The following is a 20,053-nucleotide window of genomic DNA, read 5'->3' on the forward strand; positions in this document are numbered from 1 at the left end:
CTTTATTTCCATCCCGTCTTCACAGTTAGATCCAGACTTCTCTTTGATGGCCTGTAAATATTCATCATCTGAGAGTCTTTTGAATTGCAGTGGCTTTTAGTTAAAATTGAGTAAAATGTACCATTTGAATAATAAAAACCTCATTAAAGGAAAGCTAAAAGAATACTTTTCCTTTTGTACAAGCCAATTAGGTATCCTCATAATTAAAAAAAAATAAGTCAAGCACATTATGGTTTCATACTCCATAAGCCTGTTTCTAATTAATAGAGGTGACATGGCTTAGGTGCTAGGTACACATTTTGCCTCTGGTGTTGTGCAGTTGACATTAATGAAGGTGATGGAAATGTGGGTGGGGAGCAGCTTGTCTCCTGCCTCCTCTGTGAGCCCAGGCTGAGGTCTTTAGTGGGACACCGGACTGTAAGAATAAAGGTACCCAGAGAGAACCTGTGGTCGCTGAGAAGGTGTCATATTAAAATTCTCAATGGCTACACTCGGTGGCTAAACTGTCCCAAACACAAGTATTCACAGACCTGGATTTTTCTTTTGTAGATAAAAGGGAATGATGCGGAGATAAAGGGGGCTACCACTTAACCCATCCGCTGACAGGATACAAGGACATATGCTCATCATCGTCTTCCAAGTTGTATTCTGCTGTTCCCAGTTTATAGGGAACATAGGCTCACTGACTGGCCAGGAACCTGCTAAGAAAGTAACCGCCCTGGGCTCAGATAGCAACATGCGGGGCTGTCCATCCAGTTTGGGTATTGGATGGGTTACTTGTGGCTGTGACAGAAGGCCTAACAGAAGCGACTGGGAGAATGCGGGATTCATGCAGAGTCACTGTTTCAAAGGATCTCCGCCCGCCCCGTATGGGCAGAGAGGGCATGTTGGGGAGGGAGCAGTTCAGTCCATGTGGCTTAAAGCTGTTCCCCCTCTGGCCAGCAGGCAGGAAAGAATCGCATCGGGCCAGAAGCAGGGGCAGGCTGTGTAACTCTTAAAGGCTCTCTCCCAGAACTCATTGACAGCTAGGCTCTGGGTACATTGGCCCTGCTCCACCCACTCCACCACCTCCCACTGAAGCTCCAGCAGCTGGGCCTAAGTCCATCTGTGGGTGGCGTCTTGTGGTCCACCAGAGTCGTCCTTCATCTTGCGCTTACTCAGTTATTTGTTTACTCATTTATTTTTGTCAATCCAAATATTTGGATTCTAACCTCAGGAAAGTTGCCTCTAATTACATTACTAGTTCTATAATAATGTAATCCAAAAACCTCCTGTTGTCCTGTCTGGACAATGGCAACAAGAATGCATGTCACCCAAGGTTGCCATGACAGTTAAATGAGCTATGTACCCAGAATTCTCAGCAAATGTCTACTCCACAGTTAACACCACCTCCACACAGAAAGTGGGGGGGAACAACTGTGAGAAGTGACCAAAACACTAGAGTTGTAGCCAAAAAGGAGCTCAGACGTCATACACACGCGTGCCTCCCTCGCCTGCGCACACTACATTTTCCAAAGTTTCTGTCTTGCTGCAAAGCCTCCTGGGTACAGATCTCTGCTTTGGTGTGAAGCAGGGCTGGTGCATGCAGTGAGGAGCTGACGCCTCAAAGCACTCAGGTTCAGTCTTCAGAGAGTCATGACATCACGTGGAGCTGCTGACTGATAGCTGCAGTGCACACCATATACGAAACAGGACTTGTCCCTGATAAACACAACCACTTCACTGTGCTTATTTTTAAGTGGCGATAAGTTGGGAAGTAGATCAAGCACTAGAAATGAGTGCCATGCTCTCTTAACAAGATCCAGGTCGCCCCGTGATAATGAGATTTCATGAATCCTTAAAGGTGAGATTTGTCAAGATGCTTCCTTCTGGCTGTGCCGTGCATGCTTTCCACCAAGCATTTAAACAGACTTTACTATCAGTTCTTTATAGACTTGTCAAAAACCTAAAAAAGGAGGGAGTGCTTCTAAACTTGCTGTTTGCTAGATGTCAAAAACAAAATCCTGGGAAGGAAAGAACATGACAAGCCAGTGTCACACAGGAATAGACACAGGGACTTCAACAAAATGCCAGCAAACCAAATGCAATCATGTAAAAAAAAAAAAAAAAGATTGTATACTTATGATATGTAAGGAAGTAGAAATTAAGCATTCAAAATTAAATCAATGAAAGAATTAAAGGTCAGAAGAATAAGGTCATCTGGATGGATATAGAAAAAATTTTTGCAAATAGTTAAGTATTCTTTCTTGATTAAAAAAGTACTCAGTAGAGTTGGAATCAAAAAAGGCATTTTTTCACCTTATTAATGTATATAGAAAGACCACAGTCGATATGATGTGAATGCTTTCTCCCTAATACCCAGAAACAGGCAGTGGTATTAGCAGCCAGAACCCATTCTAATTGGAAACGAAAAATTAAAACTGCCTTCCTTGTAGATGCAATGACTTTGCATGTATAACATCTTAAAAAAATCAAATTGAGAAGTATTAAAACTCATGGCCAATTTCAGCTGGATTGCAGGGTGACCACTCAGTATGTAGAAATGAGTTTGTTTCTCTGTGGGAGCAACAACACCTCCAAAAGGAACTGAAGAAAATCATTTTGCTTGCGGGCTGCAACATCAGAAAGAAGAAAATCAAGAAGCAGTTTTGAAACTTATAAAATAATTTAACAAAAATGTGGAAAGCTTAGACTTCTGAATGTATACAGCGTTGTTGGAAGAAATTAAAGGACACTCAAATGAATAGAGGTAGCCCATGTTCATGGATTGGAAGGCATGACTCTTTGTCCCTCAGGTTCATCTACAGGGTGGATTCAGTTTCCTTTAAAACTGGAATTTTGGTCTTGAACTTCATATGAGAATGAAAAAGACACTGAGTAGACAAACCAAGAATGGAAACCAAGTGGGAAGCCTCCCACTTCCCAGTAATTAAAAACACATTCTGTCATGACCACAGACATTTGAGAACTGAATGGAATTAAGATTTCAGAATTAAACCCTCACGTGACTAATTGATTTTTTTTTTTAAAAAAAAAAGCCGGTGCCAGAGTATCTCAGTTGGGTGAGTAAGTCTTTTCAATAGATGGTTGTAGCAATACTGGGTACCCACCACAAAAGAATGAAGCTCAGTCGCTTTCATGCGCCATACACAAAGTTAGCGGAACAGGAATCAGTGACCTAAATATAAAACCCAAACTACTTTATTCCACAAGAAAACACAGAATCACAATATCTTTGTGGCATTAGAATAGATAATGATTTCATATGTCCAACCCCCAAAGCACAAGGGACAAAAGAGGAATTAAAAACAAACCAAAACAAAATGAGAAATCACTAAAACTAAAAGCTTTTGTGTTTCAAATTATGCCATCAAGAAAACATAAAGACAACCTATAGAATGAGAAGGCTATTTGAAAACTGTCTACCTTGAAAGGGTTTCATGCATCATTCATAAAGAATTTTCATAATCCAACAGTAAGAAGATAAAACTGCAAGCTCCAAAGTGGGCCTTGAAACTGAACTCACTTTTCTCCCAAGAAGATCTGCTAACTACCCATGAACACATCAAATGATTCTCAGTATCATTAGCCGGGACATGTAAACCACAAAGGAGTGGTCATGTTGGCTAGGGTGGCGCAGGGTTCACTGTGGACAGAAAGATTTTAAGAGCCAGAGGATAAGGGAGCATCTAGGAGCTAGATCCATAAAGTCTCACCAGCATGAGCTAAACAAGGAAAACAGTAATAGATGTGCTAACATGGCTGAGCGAAAGGCTGTAAGTCCTCAGCCCTACACAAAGAACTACAAGCAACTGAGAAATGCTGAGATTGGCAGAAATTGTCTTCCCCAGGGAAGAGCACACCGATTGGTTATCGAATGTCAAAGGGCCAACCCTGAATAAATACACCTACAAGTAACATTATACAGGCTCAGACTGTACAGGTTGTATTTGTGTATTTAGGGTGTGTGTGTGTGTATGTGTGTGTGTGTGTGTGTTTGTAACAACAATGGAAAAAGAATCCATGAGTTCAAGAAGGAGCAAGGAAGGGTGTGATAGGGTTTGGAGGGAGGAAAGGGAAGGTGGAAATGTTATAATTCTATTATAATATCAAAAATAAAAGAAATAATTTCAAAAGGAAAGAAAGAAGAGATGGGCGGTGAAAGTGTCTTATGGATGCAGATGTGTGTAACGCACGGCTAGTGAGGGTGTGAGGGTTCCAGTTTGGACCGCAGTTCAGTTTGATTCGCCCTCAGAAGTTAAACACAGCGTTATTCTGAGCCAGCAGTTCCATTTGCGAGTGCGTACTCGAGAGAAATAAAAGACACATCTCCAGAAGAACCGGCAAAGCAACGTCCACATCGGCTCTATTCACATTAGCCCAACACTGCAAGCAACCCATCTGTCAAAGGATGAATGGGCAAGCGTGATGCTGTCTGTGCACGCAGCAGAGTACATCTTAGGCTCAGGAGGGAGGGCAGTGCCCATTCTTGGTACAGTGTGAAACCCCGAACATCATGCCAGGTCAAAGAAGACAGTTATAAAAGACCAGCTATCATCCTGTTTACATGAGATGATGGTGTTTGACAAATCTATAGAGCAGAAAGTACATTCGTTGTGTGTGGGGGTCGGTACCATGCAACTCATGACAGCTGATGGGTTTCTTTTTATACTTAAAATTGCTGTAAAGTAGAATCGGAGATGGTTACTCAACTCGGAATTACACTATATGTGAGTTACAATCTCAGGATTAAAAAAAAGTGGAAAAATAACAAACGCCTAAAAGGGAAAAAAAGAATCTGACCACCCCGTCCACACTCAACACTAATGTTTTTCTATATTTTCTTTCTTGGTGACTGTATAGGGAGACATTCCATTTGTTTTGCTTTTGGTTTTGTTTTGATTTTATGTTATCACATATTAATTTATTCATGCGTGTACCCTCAGATGTGTGTGTACGCATGTGGATGAGTGGGTGTGTGCCAAGGCTGGGATGTGGAGGCAGGAACAACTTGCAGGAGTCTGTTCTGTCTTTCCACATGTGGGTTTGGGGGATCAGACTCAGGGCTTCTGAGTTGGTTGCAAATGTGTTTATCCACTGTCCTGGTGGCCTTGGTTCTGTGTTTTGTTTTTGGAGACAGGATTGCACTCTGTTTGCCAGGTTGGCCCAGAGTCTGCTGTGTGGCCCCCGCTGGCACCTGCCTCCTCAGTGCCGAGATGACAGTCGTGAGCCACCACATCTGCCCTGGCATTTCACTTTTTGGAGAAAGCTGTATGACACACATAGTCACGCGTGCTGAAAGCTGTATGACACACATAGTCACGCATGCTGAAAGCTGTATGACACACGTAGTCACGCGTGCTGAAAGCTGTATGACACACGTAGTCACGCGTGCTGAAAGCTGTATGACACACGTAGTCACGCATGCTGAAAGCTGTATGACACACGTACTCACGCGTGCTGAAAGCTGTATGACACACGTAGTCACGCGTTCTGAAAGCTGTATGACACACATAGTCACGCGTGCTGAAAGCTGTATGACACACATAGTCACGCGTGCTGAAAGCTGTATGACACACATAGTCACGCGTACCAAAAGCTGTATGACACACATAGTCACGCATGCCGAAACCTGTATGACACACGTAGGCACACATGCTGAAAGCTGTATGACACACGTAGGCACGCATGCTGACCTTTGCCGCCTACCTTTTCAGTTTGTCTGGGAAGGTCGGGGAGCCCCTCAATTCGCTGTTGTGTATTTATGTGTTCTCCTATTGAGGAGCATCCATGTGTGACTTCTAGTCCATAGTTAATTTTATGAGTTCTGTTCATTTGTGTAATTATTATGCATCTTTATGTATACCCTTGGACTCTTTCCTTAGGTAAGTGTCTTGGAAAGTGTTGATTTCCTAAGGTAGATCATCACAACCTGGGTGACATAAAGCAAGAAATTCATAGCCTCTCATGGTTCTCGGAGCCGAAAGTCTGAAGCCAAGGTGTCTACAGGTGGACTCCATCTGGGTGGCTGTAGGGGCCTCCTCATCATTCTCCTGGCTTCTTAAGATTGTTCTTGATCCTTAGCTTTTCTTAGCTTTCCCATCTATCCCTCAGGTTCCCTCCACCCTATTGGTGTGTGTGTGATTCTGTAATATATATTTTTGCTTCATAATGGATTCTAAAACAAAATGGATTTGCTTGTTATCGTGCTGTGGGCTTCAGACCATTTGCTTACAGCCTACTCCACAGAACAGTTTTCCCAGTTTAACTTGTTGCTTTTATATTTCAGTTACAAATACAGTAGAGAGCTGTGAAGATCTGTCATTGTGTAGTATCTGTTCATTAGGATTTCTTCTTACAGAAAATGTATTTATTAGGATTTAGGACTTTCAATCAAATGAAGGGTTACTTCTAGTGTTAAAATTGTGTTTACAGCACATCTCTTCTTTCTTATTCTCAGGCTCATTTCTAACAGGTAGATTTAATCTGAACCTAAAAGGAAGATACATACCTATGTATGTGTGTCCGCACACAAAAACACATAAACACAGTAAGACAGGCTCTCATGTAGCCAAGGCTAGCCTGGAACTCACTTTGTAGTCAAAGATGACCTTGAACTCCTGATCCTCATGCCTCCACCTCCTGAGTACTAGGGTTACAAACATGCTTGGCTTATGTGGTACAGGCTAGGCAAGCATTCCTAGGAGGAATATATTCCAATATCTGACTGTCTCCGTAAACAGAACATATTCCCCTTGATGGGTTTATTTAGTACCTACTAAGCATCAGGCCCCAGTGTCAGCCTTTGTTGTGGTGTGTCTTTTTCATAAAGAAAGGAAATGAACAGGCTCCTCGTGGGTATTTGGTGGGCTATTTTGACTGAACTTAAAAGTGGTACTAATTGTTGGTATTAAAAAGCAGAGTTAACTAGAGACTTTGTGTTCCAACTCCATCGAGCCACCATTGTCCTGATCTATTCCTTATGGTTCTGGGTTAACATGCATGTCTTGTGTCTTGTGAACTTCTTGTTGCTTGTACCTTGAGGGAATGGCCCATTCAGACTGATGTAACATCCTGGCGTATTTCATCTCTCACTGGATGTACTCTTGAAAACCCTGAGAGATGGGTTATTTCTAAGTGGACATAGATGGCACCTAGTTTAAGACCATCGATTTGTGCCTGATATTGTCTGTTTCATTGTGTAGGTCTCTTCATGTGCTTGTGTGCAATGCGGGGACTTTCGCTCTACCCTGGACCCTCACGAAAGACGGCTTGGAGACGACCTTCCAGGTCAATCACCTGGGACACTTCTACCTTGTCCAACTCCTGCAGGATGTTTTGTGTCGCTCAGCCCCTGCCCGTGTCATCGTGGTGTCTTCTGAGTCCCACAGGTGGGTTGAATTTAATTTGATATTTTCCACTTGTCCCTTTGTTTACACCATCTGAAATTCTCCCCAAGGCTCCAACTGAAAATCCTCTTGATTTATTGAGGGCTCAGCATTTAAAAGCTCTTACAGAGAACCCCAGTTCAGGTCCCAACTCCCAGGTCAGGTGACTTATAGCCACCTGTGACTCCAGATACAGAGAATGCAACACCCTCTTCTGGTCTCTGTAGACAACATCAACCACACACACACACACACACACACACACACACACATGCAATAACTCTTAAAATTACTAATTTTGACTAGATTTACTATAAGAAACATCAGTGTGAACAACCTGGCTTCATTAATTTTTCCAGATCTTTCTACATATGTGATCATGGGGAATTGTTTCGGGGTGGGGGGGACTGTCTAGAGTAATATAGAGTGATTTTACAATTATACCTTAGGCTCCCCATTGATTTCACTTGGAGATGGAATAATAATTGATGAAATCTGAATGGCATGACCTTTATTGATTTGTAATTCAACAACTTCAAAGTCTCACGGAGAGGAGAGCACAGTTATTCTAGCAGGGGAAACAATGCAGTTAAAGGCCGCGAGATGAAATCCAATTGTTTTATAATGAGAAATTAGGGAATTCAATGCAGACATTAGCAGCGTAATTGCAGAAAGGGAAGGACTGTAGTTAGCGCGTATTGGAAATCTGGCCATGCCTCTTTCGGTTAGAATTTCAATTTACACATCAGATGGTGTTTCTTTCTGATTGCCATTAGACTATTCAATCGACGAAAAAGACATCTGAAAACATTGTGGTGTTTTCAACATATTTGTGCTGGAGTTGGATAAACAACTAACTGTTTCTAAGAGAAGTGCTAAGAAAAGACAAAGGGTTTTCTGGGCTGTCGAGGCAAGATTTACAGCTTGTTCCGGAGGATTCGCTTCCCAGTGTTCCTGGTGTTGGGGACCAGGGCCAGGGGTTGCCTCCTTAGTAAAGCAGCTAAGAGTAAATAAATTAAAAAAAAAAAAAAAAAAAAAAAAAGAATGTGCCAAGGACTATTTTCTTTCTCTTCCTCTCCACCTTAAGTCCTGAAATGTTTTGGTGACCCAGAATGCAGCTTATTATTTTTTTTAATCATACATCTATAAAATGTAACCCCTGGGACTTTGAAGAACGAGACCAGCCAAGGGTTAGCTTGAACCCTTTATCACTCCCAAGCACAGGGGCTTACGGTGTAAGTGACACACCGCAGACAGATTTACTCTTGCCAGTTTAGATTTATGATGGCTGCAATGAAAGGGGAGCGCGGGTAATAATCCCCCTCTCCCCGCAAGAAGACACAAAACATCTAGTAATTAGGTAGTAACAAAATCTGGCCAGGCTTATCTTTGCAAATCACACCAGGTTTGTGGAAGAAAGGGAGTGGCCCCCGCAAAGCAGGGAAGGAGGCTACCGTGGGGGCAGACAGGAGAGAAAGATGTAGAAATAAATCTGCCAGCCCCAATCGCTTACCAGATGTGGAGGGCACCACGGGATATGTTTAAATGAGCTGGTATTTAATGGGAGACGGTGTGGAGGTGTCAGCTGCTCAGTTCCCTCAATAAAGCTCTGTCTCAGCTGCCGTTTCCTGGGACGCCTTTGTTCTCGCTGGAACCACACTGTAATCTCCACTTACTTGGAGGTCCAAGTCCTAATTTCATATTAAAGACTAATTTGGAAGGAAAGTCCTTGGCCTCCTGACTGAGGTCCATTGTCACCTCTAGCAAGGCCTAGTTGATCGTGTGTGAAAGGCCTGCATCTGTGTGCTGACCGGCTCCTCCTGTCCGCTTTCTTCTCAGTAACATTCTTACAAAATATTAATTCCTACGAGCGGGACCGTTTATTACTCTTGTGTTGCATTCCCGAGCTCCAGAAAGCAAGCATGGGTGCCAGGCACACAGACAGCGCTGGCTCACTCCTGGAGGACCCAGAGCCGAAACCAAATTATAAAATGCAAAGTGTTGATATCTAATTACCTCCATAAACCTTGGCGGAGTCTCTTCGTCGGAGTCAAGACCCCCTGTTAGGGGAAAAATAAAGTCTTATGTTTGCAGAAAATATTCTACTGGATGCCCTCAGGCAAATTATTTATTAACCACTCTCTATCTTCGCTGTGTTTTACTTACTTAGCTGGAGTCTGAGCGAGTGAATTGAGTTTCTGCCTGTCTAAAATATATCATAATGAAATGGGCAGTTGGCTTCCTCACTGTGAAAATTTTTCAGATAACAATTAAAATAGAATGAAAAGAGCAGAGTGCTGGTCACACAGCTGTAAACAACCCCGGCAGGAGGAAGTGACAGGCGGACATGTACAATCAGACATAGTCACACACACGCGGTCACACATACAACCCCACACAACCTGATACCGAGGCTCACACTCAGTCACCCCCACAATCTCACAGGTGTAGAGTCTCACACACATATTCGTACAAATACTGCCACACACAATCATACATAGTCACTCGTCCAGCCATTCCCTGACATGGTCTCACCTATGTAGACTTTCAGATACATAAAGTTGTTCACAACCAGAAAAAAAACCCACATAAACCACAGTTATATAACAAACCCACACACACAGTCTCACATTGTCTCACGACCACACAGTCCGATATCCACAATCACACACGCACGGTCACACACAGCCACAGGAAACTATACATAGTCACAGATAGTAGACATCCAGTCACGTATAATCACACATGATCATAGACGAAATCAGCCCGCCACAAGTGTACAGTCACATAGGCATTCACAGGGGCACATCTCATCACCAACACAACCTCACATGTACAGTTACACACAGAGAGATTTTCCCATGCAAGTTCATTTCTACTACTTAAACACACTAGGTGTTGTCTATGCAAGTCCATTCTCATTATTTTATTTTTTGTGATTAAGAATTGTTTTCAGCTGGTTTTTTTTCTTTTCTTTTTTTTTTTTTGAGGCAAGGTTTCTCTGTAACTCGCTCTGTAGACCAGGCTGGCCTCGAACTCACAGAGCTCTGCCTATCTCTGCCTCCAAAATGCTGGGATTAAAGACATGTGCCACCACTGCCTGGCAAGAATTGTTTCAGCTTTAACAGAGACGTATGTAACTCATAGGGGTAGTCTGTCTAGAGAGCGATGTCAGCCAGCCTGTCTGTGCACAGGAGGAATACTGCTCAGACCTTCCTTGGTTTTGCCAGACGTTCAACTTGAAAACAGTGCAGGAAGCCTCAAAGAGCTGCCTCGCTGCCTTGTGAGCAGCCAGACCAATGGGTCATGTTCCTGGATCCTCACTCACTTCCGTGTGCGGACCAGAAGTGTGCCCACTCTTCCCATTTCTTAAGAACTGAGGGCATAAACTAGTGAGACCTTCAGGAGTCTGGGGTTGGCATGGCCTAGAGTTCCATCTGCATCACTAAAGGAACACTAGTTCCTTTATATATAAATATAGATATATTAAATATAGATAAGTTTAATTTGCCCAATGTTCCCAAGTCATGGAGACAGGGGCCCATCCTAACACCAGGAAACACTACCTGCAATTATGTAACCAAGACAAGAAGGTGACCTTCATGGTCAGTGTTACCTTTTAAGTGAGACTTGAAACCTGATTTGTTTGTTTGTTTAATAAGAGCCTATAAGCCTTGATTTCTACCCTTATGCCTAGTCTTCAATTGTCCACTCCTGGTTTAGGTTTCCATTTTAATCCTGACACTGTTCTCACCAAGAATCCCCAGCCTAGCATTTGAACCAGGTAGACAAATGACTGGCAGTTGGTGTTAATGCCAGAGGGGTAGGAGACAGGTGAAACACAAAGATGGCATTGCTAGCTCTGCTGCTGATCTTGCAGGGAGGATGCCATCGTCAGACACTGGGAGTGATGTCATAGAGTTGGTCCTGCAGAGTGGATGCTAAGTTACCATGGAAACAGATATCTCAGTCTCTTTGCGTGACTTTTTCAATCTATCTGTCTTAAAATCAAGGAATCGTTGTGGTATCAAGCTGGGGGAGCTTCCTGAAAGAAGTGTTCCTAGACTGGGTTCATGTGAATGCTTTGGTTAGGGAGATTTTCTAGGAGCAAAAAGGGAAAAAAAGCATTGAGGGAACCCGCGAAGGGTGCCATATTTATTCGACACCTCTCAGATATTTGTGCATGCTCGATACCCTTTTCTACTCTCAGTAGTAACATTCCCACCTCATGTCTCAGATCTCGGATCTCCGTCTTTGTAACTCAGTAGTCCCTTCTGTAATTCCCCATTGCTATATTGAAGTCAAGTTGAAAATAATATCACTTTTATTGCACAGACATATTATTTAGTTCACTATGATGGCGTAAGTCTACTGTAAAGAAAGCATAAACTGAAAACCAAATAGCACATGTTTCAACATTAGACTACTTGGGCAGGACTATGGGGAAGATATTGAGATATCTGTGTCCTGCATAAATCACCCCTACAGAGACTGTCAACAGGTAGACTCCATTGCACACTCCAGTGCCACTGATATTGAATCAAACCTCACACTCCTGAGCCCCAGAACATCCAAGAGCACATTCATTCCTCATTTGCATAGTTGTTGCATGGGGTTGAGTGGTTAGTAGATGTTAAAACTATGCACATACATGAAACATTTGCTTGAGACTATGGGAATTCTATCCAGCCTTCATATCTGTTTAAGTGGGGCAGTCATGGTGGAACATGATTCTTGTTATCCTTGCAGGGCACCTGAGTGCCCTCACCCCCACTGGTTGTCATTTCTTTATCAGAACAAGGACCCTGAAATTGTCACATTTCTTGTTAAGTTCTTTGCTTTGGGCAATTAAGCTGCAAGTCTGGGGTCTTCCTGTGGCTTCAGAACATGGAAACAGGAAACCAAGAGTTAGCTGCAAGGTGTTCCTGTTGTTCCCCTGATGACATTAGCTTTGCTGATTTCTGAGTTGCAGCATTCAGCATCTGAGTGAATGTCACTGAGTTCTGGGAGGGGGGTATTTAATTTCTGTTAGCATGACTATCATCTTTTGTGGTGGTTTGCACGAGAAATGTTCTCTATTGTCTTGGATATTTGAATACTTGCACCCCAGGTGGTGGCAGTGTTTAGGTATGTTTATGAGTTGTGGCCTTGCTAGAGTAAGTGTAGCACTGGAAAGTGAGCTTTCAGAGTTTAAGAACAAGCACCATTTTGAGTTTGTTCTTTCAGCTTCGTGCTTGAGGTTCACTATGTGTGCCCATGGCTTCCTGCTCCTGCTGCCTTGCCTTTGCTCCACCATCATGGGCTCTAACTCTCTGGAACTTTAATTCCAGATAAACCCTTGCTTCTGTAAGTTGCCCTGGTCATGGTGTTTATCACAGTAGCAAAAAGTGACTGACACACCTACCTTGTGATATTCTTCTTAGTTTTTACACATCCTGAACTGTTCCTTCAAAGGAGCAAGGTTTGTTCTTGATGCGTCTTTGCCATTGTACTGTGTTTTCCATAGTAGTTTTTTGCAACATTCTTATCCTGTTCCCTTACTATGTGTGCTGGCTAGTTTTAAGTCAACTTGACACAAGCTTGAGTCATCAGAGAAGAAGGGGCCTCTGTTGACAGAGGTTTCTGTCCTGCCTGGTTCTGCAGTTGTTCAGTCCCAAAGAAACACACATATATAAACTGGCTACCCTATTAGCTCAGGCTTTCTTATTAACTAACTCTTACATCATGTATTAACCCATTATTCTCATCTGTGTTAGCCATGTGACTTGGTACCTTTTATCAACAAGGCAGTCTCATCTTGCTTTCTCTGTGTCTGGGTGACGACTACAGACTAAGACTTTCCTATTTCCAGAATCCTCCTATTCTGGTTGTCCCACCTATACTTCCTGCCTAGCTACTGGCCAATCAGTGTTTTATTAAACTAATACAACTGACAGATTTTTACAGGTACAAGACCATTGTCCCACAGCAGGCCTCAATCCAGAAAACACCTCCATACGATCCGGCTATAGGCAAGAAAGCCTGTAGGGCATTTTCTTAATTGGTAATTGATGTGGGAAGGCCTGGTCCATTGTGAGTGGGCCCAGCCCTGGGCTAATGGTCCCAGGTTCTATAAGAAAGCAAACTGAGCTCCATGTGGAGCAAGCCAGTGAGCAAGTCTCCTCCATGGTCTGTGCATCAGCTCCTACTTTCAGATTCCCACCTTTTTTGAGTTCCTGCCCTGGCTTCTTTTGATGATGAACAGTGCTGTGAAGTATAGGCCAAATAAACCCTTTCCTTCCGGGTTCCTTTTGGTCATGGTGTTTCATCACAGTGATAGTAACCCTAAGTAGAACAGAAGTTTGTATCAGAGATGGGATATTTCTGTGGCAGAGCTGACCATGTTGTTTTGGGGAGGACTATAGAAGGACTTTGGAACCTTGGGCAAGAAAAGCCACTGATGTGTTCAAAGCTTGATAAGTTGTTCTGTGGGAACTTGGAAGAAAAGAACGTTGAGAGAAATGCAGATGGTGGAGGCCTTGCTTGGGAAGCTCCAGAGAGAAGCTTGAGAGTTACTCAAAGACCATTGGGGCCATGGCGTCTTTTCTATTTCGAATTAAGATTTCGTGGTTCTGGTCAGCTGGAGCTGAAAAGTCAACTGTGACCAACAGCATTGAACTAAAACCTTTGCTTTACTGGGACCATTGATTCTGGTCAGCCGAAGCTGAGGAATGGATGCTGATTAAGAAATGACCAGCATCACTGAGGTGAAATCTCCTGGGAAGTGTTTCTGCAGAGTCAGCACACAGAAGCCGTGTTCCAGATGTGGTCAAGGTTGTACTTCCTGCTGATAGCTGAACTTGGTAGTGTAAGGGTCACCCAGGTGGTGCTGGTTGTGAAGCCATAGAGAGCAGCTGACATTTCACATTGTGACAGGCCAGAAGAGGCCATTGTTGAAGGTCCAAGACTTTGCATCAGCTCCAGATTCCCACCCTGTTTGAGTTTCTGTTCTAAGGGATCATTCACAGAGCTTGAGGTTTAACACCATGCAGAGAGCCCAGGAGGAGATGTTGGTAAAAATGCAGCCCAGTTGCAACAGAGACCCCTGGATTTTGGCAATGCCAGTATCATGGGATGCCCACCAAGAACAGCCAGAGCCTAGAAGACAAACCGTGTGTGTTGCAGATACCCCTTGGAGGAGCCCAGAAGATTGTGAGTGAATCCCAGATACTGGACATCAAGTTATTTACACTGTTGGAACTTGGTTTTGCTTTGTTCAGATTGTGACTGTGGCCTGGTTCTTCCCTCTTGAAATAAGGAATTATTAAACTTATTTTTGATTTTACAGGAGCCCATAGTTGAAGGACTGAATTTTTAAAGAGACTTGGGGGTTTTAAAAGAGACTTTGAATTTTTGAAAAGACTGAATTTTGAAGTGTTTGAATTTGTAAAGACTGTGGAGCTTTTAAAGTTATTTATGATTTTTAATGTGAGAACTTAAGGATGAAAGAGAAAGGAAAGGTTGTGGCTCAACCCTGATGTGTTTGTGTGTCAAGTTGGCAAGGGGATAGTTTTGTGTCAACTTAACACAAGCTAAAGTCATCTAATAAGAGATAGAGAGAAAATGCCGTAAGGTCAGACTATAGGCAAGACTGTAGGGCATTTTCTTGATTACTGATTGTTGTGGGAGGGCCCAGCCCATTGTGGGTGATGCCATCCCTAGGCTGGTGGTCCTGGATTCTATAAGAAAGCAAACTGAGCAAGCCATGTAGAGCAAGCCGGTAAGCAGCAGCGCTCCATGGCCTCTGCATCAGCTCCAGATTCCCACCCTGTTTGAGTTTCTGTTCTGAGTTTCTTTGATAATGAAATGTGATGTGGAGGTGTAAGCCCATAAATCCTTTCCTCTCCAAGTTGTTTTTGGTCATGGTATTTCATCACAGCAGTAGTAACACTAACCAGGATACTCTACAATGCCCAAAGTTGACAAAATGAAGCCAACATATAGAGTCCTTCAACAAATATGATACTATCTAGAACATTCATTTAGGTTGTTTCTTATGATCCATTTTTTAAGGCAAACACTTTCTTTTTGGCAAAGAGACAGGTATAAAGGAAGGAATCAGTGGTGCTTAATGGCTCTTTCCGACTCTTATAAAACATCAACTAGTTACTTTGATTTGTGTGTGCCCACGCCATGGGCATACTCAAAAACAGTAGACTTGGCCAGAACTTGTTTTGGGCTTTGTTTATTTATTTTTTTAAATGTAAAAGACTTTTGATGGCACCTCACCAAGGTTGCAACCCTTTTATGATCATTAATTTTTAATCTGGAAAAGAGTCTTGGAGGCACGACAGCTCATCTGTATTAACTTAGATGCACAAATGAAAATATACAGGGCTCATGCGTTTGGCTAAAATAATCTAGGGGAATCCTGCCAAAGGTTAGGAACATGGTACTGCTTTCCTAATCATCTACCTTTTATCTAAGGCTTGTTTCCATTTAATTATCCTTGAACTGGTGGTTGAAGCTCTTGAGGTACACGTGCACATATAAGTGCACACACACACACACACACACACACACACACACACACACAAAGAGAGAGAGAGACAGAGAGAGAGAGAATTTTCCTTTTTGATTTTTGAGGTTGGGAACTCAGTCTAGTCTGGAACTCACTATAGCCTAGGCATACCCAAGCTCAGGATGATTCTTCTGCCTGCCTGAACTTGCTGAGTAGTGGCATTAAGGCTTGAGTGAGGCCCAGGGATGTAGGGTTTATTTGGTCTACTGCACTCTTGGGTGTAGGCTTGAGTTTCCTCTTTGGATCACATTACTTGGCAGCATGTTAAGTCTCTTTCTTCTGTTTGTTAGCGACATGGTAGTGAGGTATTTTAGATCAAATCTCCACTGTTCATTCAGATTTTAAATCAATATCTAAAGCCTCATGAGAAGCTGCATCTTCCGTATTCTATGTCATGCTTTCTGTTTTTCAGATTTACGGATATTAACGATTCCTCAGGGAAACTCGACCTCAGTCGCCTGTCTCCATCACAGAGTGACTACTGGGCCATGCTGGCTTATAACAGATCCAAGCTCTGCAATCTCCTCTTCTCCAATGAGCTGCACCGTCGCCTCTCCCCACGAGGGGTCACTTCGAATGCCGTGCACCCTGGAAACATGATGTTCTCATCCATCCATCGAAACTCATGGGTGTACACGCTGCTGTTCACCTTGGCCAGGCCATTCACCAAGTCCATGGTAAGTGGATGGCTTCTGGTACCCCCAGACGCCTGCCTTCCTTAAGCGTCACAAAAGGGCCTGCAAACCCAGACCTGTGCGTCGACTTGTGGTCTCATTGTTGTCTGACATCGTGGGGCTGGTATCGAGTATAACAGCATCATTGGCAAAGGTTCTCCATCACGTCTGTGTCATCTTTAGATTTGGTCTGTCGTTCTGACAGTGTCTTGGAGGCTTGGATAAGAGCCGTTGATTTTCAGTGTTAGGTGGAGAACACCTAAAAATCTTGGAGGTTTTGGGTGAGGTGCGCAACAATTGTCTGTTTCCTCTCTGTGTGATTTCTGATTTGGTTGACAAGCTCCTAAAGTCTATTTTGTGGAAATGGCACTTGAAGTGTGTGCTTTGCTTTTGTGGAAAATGTGGATTAGGAAGCAATTAGGAGGTGCAGTTCCTCTGGGTTCAGTGAGACTTTGTATCGGATGTTGTAGATACTGCTTGTAATGGAGGTCTGGGGTAGCTCTTTCCTGGGGAAGGCTTTGTGGCCAGAGTGTGGTCATCCTTCATATCCCTAAAGACAAATCTTTGGGTGAATCATGGTGCTGTGGTTAGAAGCAAAATGTTCACAAAGCTGAATGTGAAGATTTTACATTTTCGTCAGTTGTTTAGCGGTGGTGTGTAAAGACCTCTTCCGCGAATTCATCAACCCAAAGTGACTTGAACGAAAAAGGTGTGTGTTCTGCAACATATCTGGTCAGTAGCTTTTCTAAGCCTCAGGCTCTGAAAAATGTGTTTCTTTTAGGGCCATGGAGATGACTTAGTGGGATAAGCATTTTCTGCATAAGTACTGAGAATTGGATTCAGATCCCCAGTGGGCAGGTGAAAGCTGGGAATGTTTTTATACATTTGTAACTCCGGTGCAGTGAGACAGTCTGTCTCTAAATAAAGAAATACATAAATAAATTCATAAACAAAACAGTAGAGAGTGTCAAAGGGAGAACCCAACATCTACCTCTGACACACATGCACATATGGATGTATACACTACATATACACATATACACATGGGATAAATAATAAAAGTATTCCTTTTGAATTGATATATCCATGGTGCAGCTACAGATGCTGTTGTTAAGTGATAGAAATTGTTCTTTTTCCCCACACATACACACTTGGGCCTTTGGATTCAACTAGCTATCTGGTGGTAGCAAGGGAGGTAAGTGGCCGCCCAGCACAGTAGACCAACCCGGCTCTCCTTAACATTCCTCCAGATCAAGCCCCAGTGTGTTCTCTGGGATTAGGACAATTTATGGGAGTCGCATCAGGCACCTGCCACCTACATCCCAAAGAGATGTCCTGAGAACTGACAAGAAGGAACATTGTACTCAAACCATGGACCTAGGATTTTTCTGGTGGTCACCGTCTGTCCATTGGCCACTTGTAGCAGTTGAGACCTTGACGTGAACAGTACAACTGAGCAAATTCCGAATTCCATCTCATTTCAGTTTAAATATCGCCATATGTCTTGTGTTGGCTATTCTGTATAGCGTGCTGTGTACAGCAACTGTTGCAGAATTCTTCTCTCCAGGACCTCAAGTTATTCTTGATTCTATGAGCGTTATCTGTGTCTAGAAAGTTCTTCTCTGTGCCTCAGTTGTGGATGGTACACATAACAAGGGTCATGGGGCTAAATATGATAATAAATAAGATAATTCTATTTGCTGTGACTATAGTGATTTTAGTTATGACAAATAGGGAGTTTGGTGGTGGGTATGGGGGGTGTTGGTAAATCTGTCTCTCTCTCGAACAGTCAAGGAGTAAGATTACTGGTAAGACAGGAAGATTGCACAGGAGAACCTGGGGTGGTGGCCTCACACCTACCTTTCTGCCCTCAAGGAAATCACAGTGGCTGGGACTTTCCATTTCGTATCTCTAAGAGATTAGAAAACCACACTTTTGATAAGTGTTTTAAATGTTACTGTTGACTTCTCTTCTTTGTGTGTATATAGTCACTTTGAAACAGATTATCACTGTGTAGCCTGACTGGCTTGGTATGTATTATGTAGGCCCAAAATGGCCTCAAACTCAAACTCAGAATCCGTCTGCCTCCCCCTTCCAAGTTCCATATTTATAAGCTTAAGTGTAGAGATTAACAAGATCATAGCACATGTAACCACATTTTGGTTTTCTGTGGTAATGGTAACCTGTCGAGATGGCTGATGGTACTGTGGCATTGAGTTCCCTATTGTTGAGTTTCTCAGGAGGGAGGATGGAGCTTGGGGAGGAGGCAGGTAGGCTGAGGAAGCCCAGGAGGAGGGAGCTCAGGAGGAGGGAGGTTAGGAAGAGAGAGGAGAGAACTCAGCAGGAGGGAGAATGGACTCAGCTCTTGATGGTCACACTCATCAGTCTCCATTCCAATGCAAGTATTCAGGACTCTGAAGCAAGAAAAGGAAGAGGCAGCAGGAGTGGGTAGAGCAGGGATTGGTCTGTCCCCGGCAGGACACACGGATCACTCTCTTGAGCCATCTTCTTCACCTTCCTCTTGTTGCTTCTACTGTTAAAGGTGTCGGTTTTATGGACAACTGATGTGCTTCTGTCATATTCAAGGAGCTGTATATTGAAACACAGACCATGTGTACCAGAGTTGCTGTCCCATGTACAGGGTGGATTCCTGAATAACAGCTTAGCACCCTGCGAAGAGACAGCGAGGGCTCCATTTCTGTTTTAAAGTCCCTCCTCCATTTTGCCTAACCAAAAGCACTTCTCCCTGTGACACGGGCATAGCTTGAGTATGCTCTCCTTGTACGGGGCCCAGGGAATTAAAAAAAAAAACCACCACCCTGCCTGGTTTTCTGAAGCCCAGCCTCCCCTTCTCTGCTGCAGTCAGCTCCCGGAAGCATTAAACAGCAGTGTTTTAATATCAACGTCCCTTCTTTATTTGCTGTGACTCGCTGTGACTATGGTGATTTTAGTTACCGTAATTAGGTCACCCTTCATGGAGTCAGGCTATTTTAAGTGGCTCTTTAAGGACTATTGTTGCAGATCAGTAATTTTACAATTGGATGCTCTTGTGCAACTTTATTAAATGTAATATGTCTTTTAAATGTTGCCCTTTTACAGTTATACGTTTCTAATTGTTGCTGTAAATGCATTATCACTTTGAAATTAATTAATTTTTGCATTTGGGCCTCCTGCAGTATAATAATCACTAATGAGAAACTCACAGGGACTAAGTCTCAGCACGGCGCCCCCTACTGGCAAGGCCACATCTCTGCTGCCCTCTTCTTGATGGCCACAGGACATATGTCCTGGGGTTTCCAGGAAAGAAGTGCTTATTACTCCTTCATTTTATGATCAAATAAAAAGAAAGGGTAAAATGGAACTATGCTATTTTAAATGTTGTTTAAGCTGAGACTTTTTCTGTTAGCAGTCGCTGGAATGTCTAAAGGAAG

The 20,053-nt window shown here is 43.1% G+C and overlaps 1 protein-coding gene across 4 annotated transcripts in view; it reads left to right on the forward strand.

Moving 5' to 3' along the window:
• Positions 1–20,053, forward strand: part of Wwox (WW domain containing oxidoreductase) — an 884,382-nt gene that overhangs the window by 254,544 nt on the left and 609,785 nt on the right. For all 4 annotated transcript variants that reach the window (XM_038312890.1, XM_038312891.1, XM_038312892.1 and 1 more), the window contains exons 7-8: positions 7,206–7,391; positions 16,361–16,625. In XM_038312890.1, the coding sequence (XP_038168818.1) occupies positions 7,206–7,391; positions 16,361–16,625 (451 nt within the window). The remainder of the gene's footprint in view (positions 1–7,205; positions 7,392–16,360; positions 16,626–20,053) is intronic.

This window comes from Arvicola amphibius, chromosome 15, assembly GCF_903992535.2.
Source record: "Arvicola amphibius chromosome 15, mArvAmp1.2, whole genome shotgun sequence".
Lineage (NCBI taxonomy): Eukaryota > Metazoa > Chordata > Mammalia > Rodentia > Cricetidae > Arvicola > Arvicola amphibius.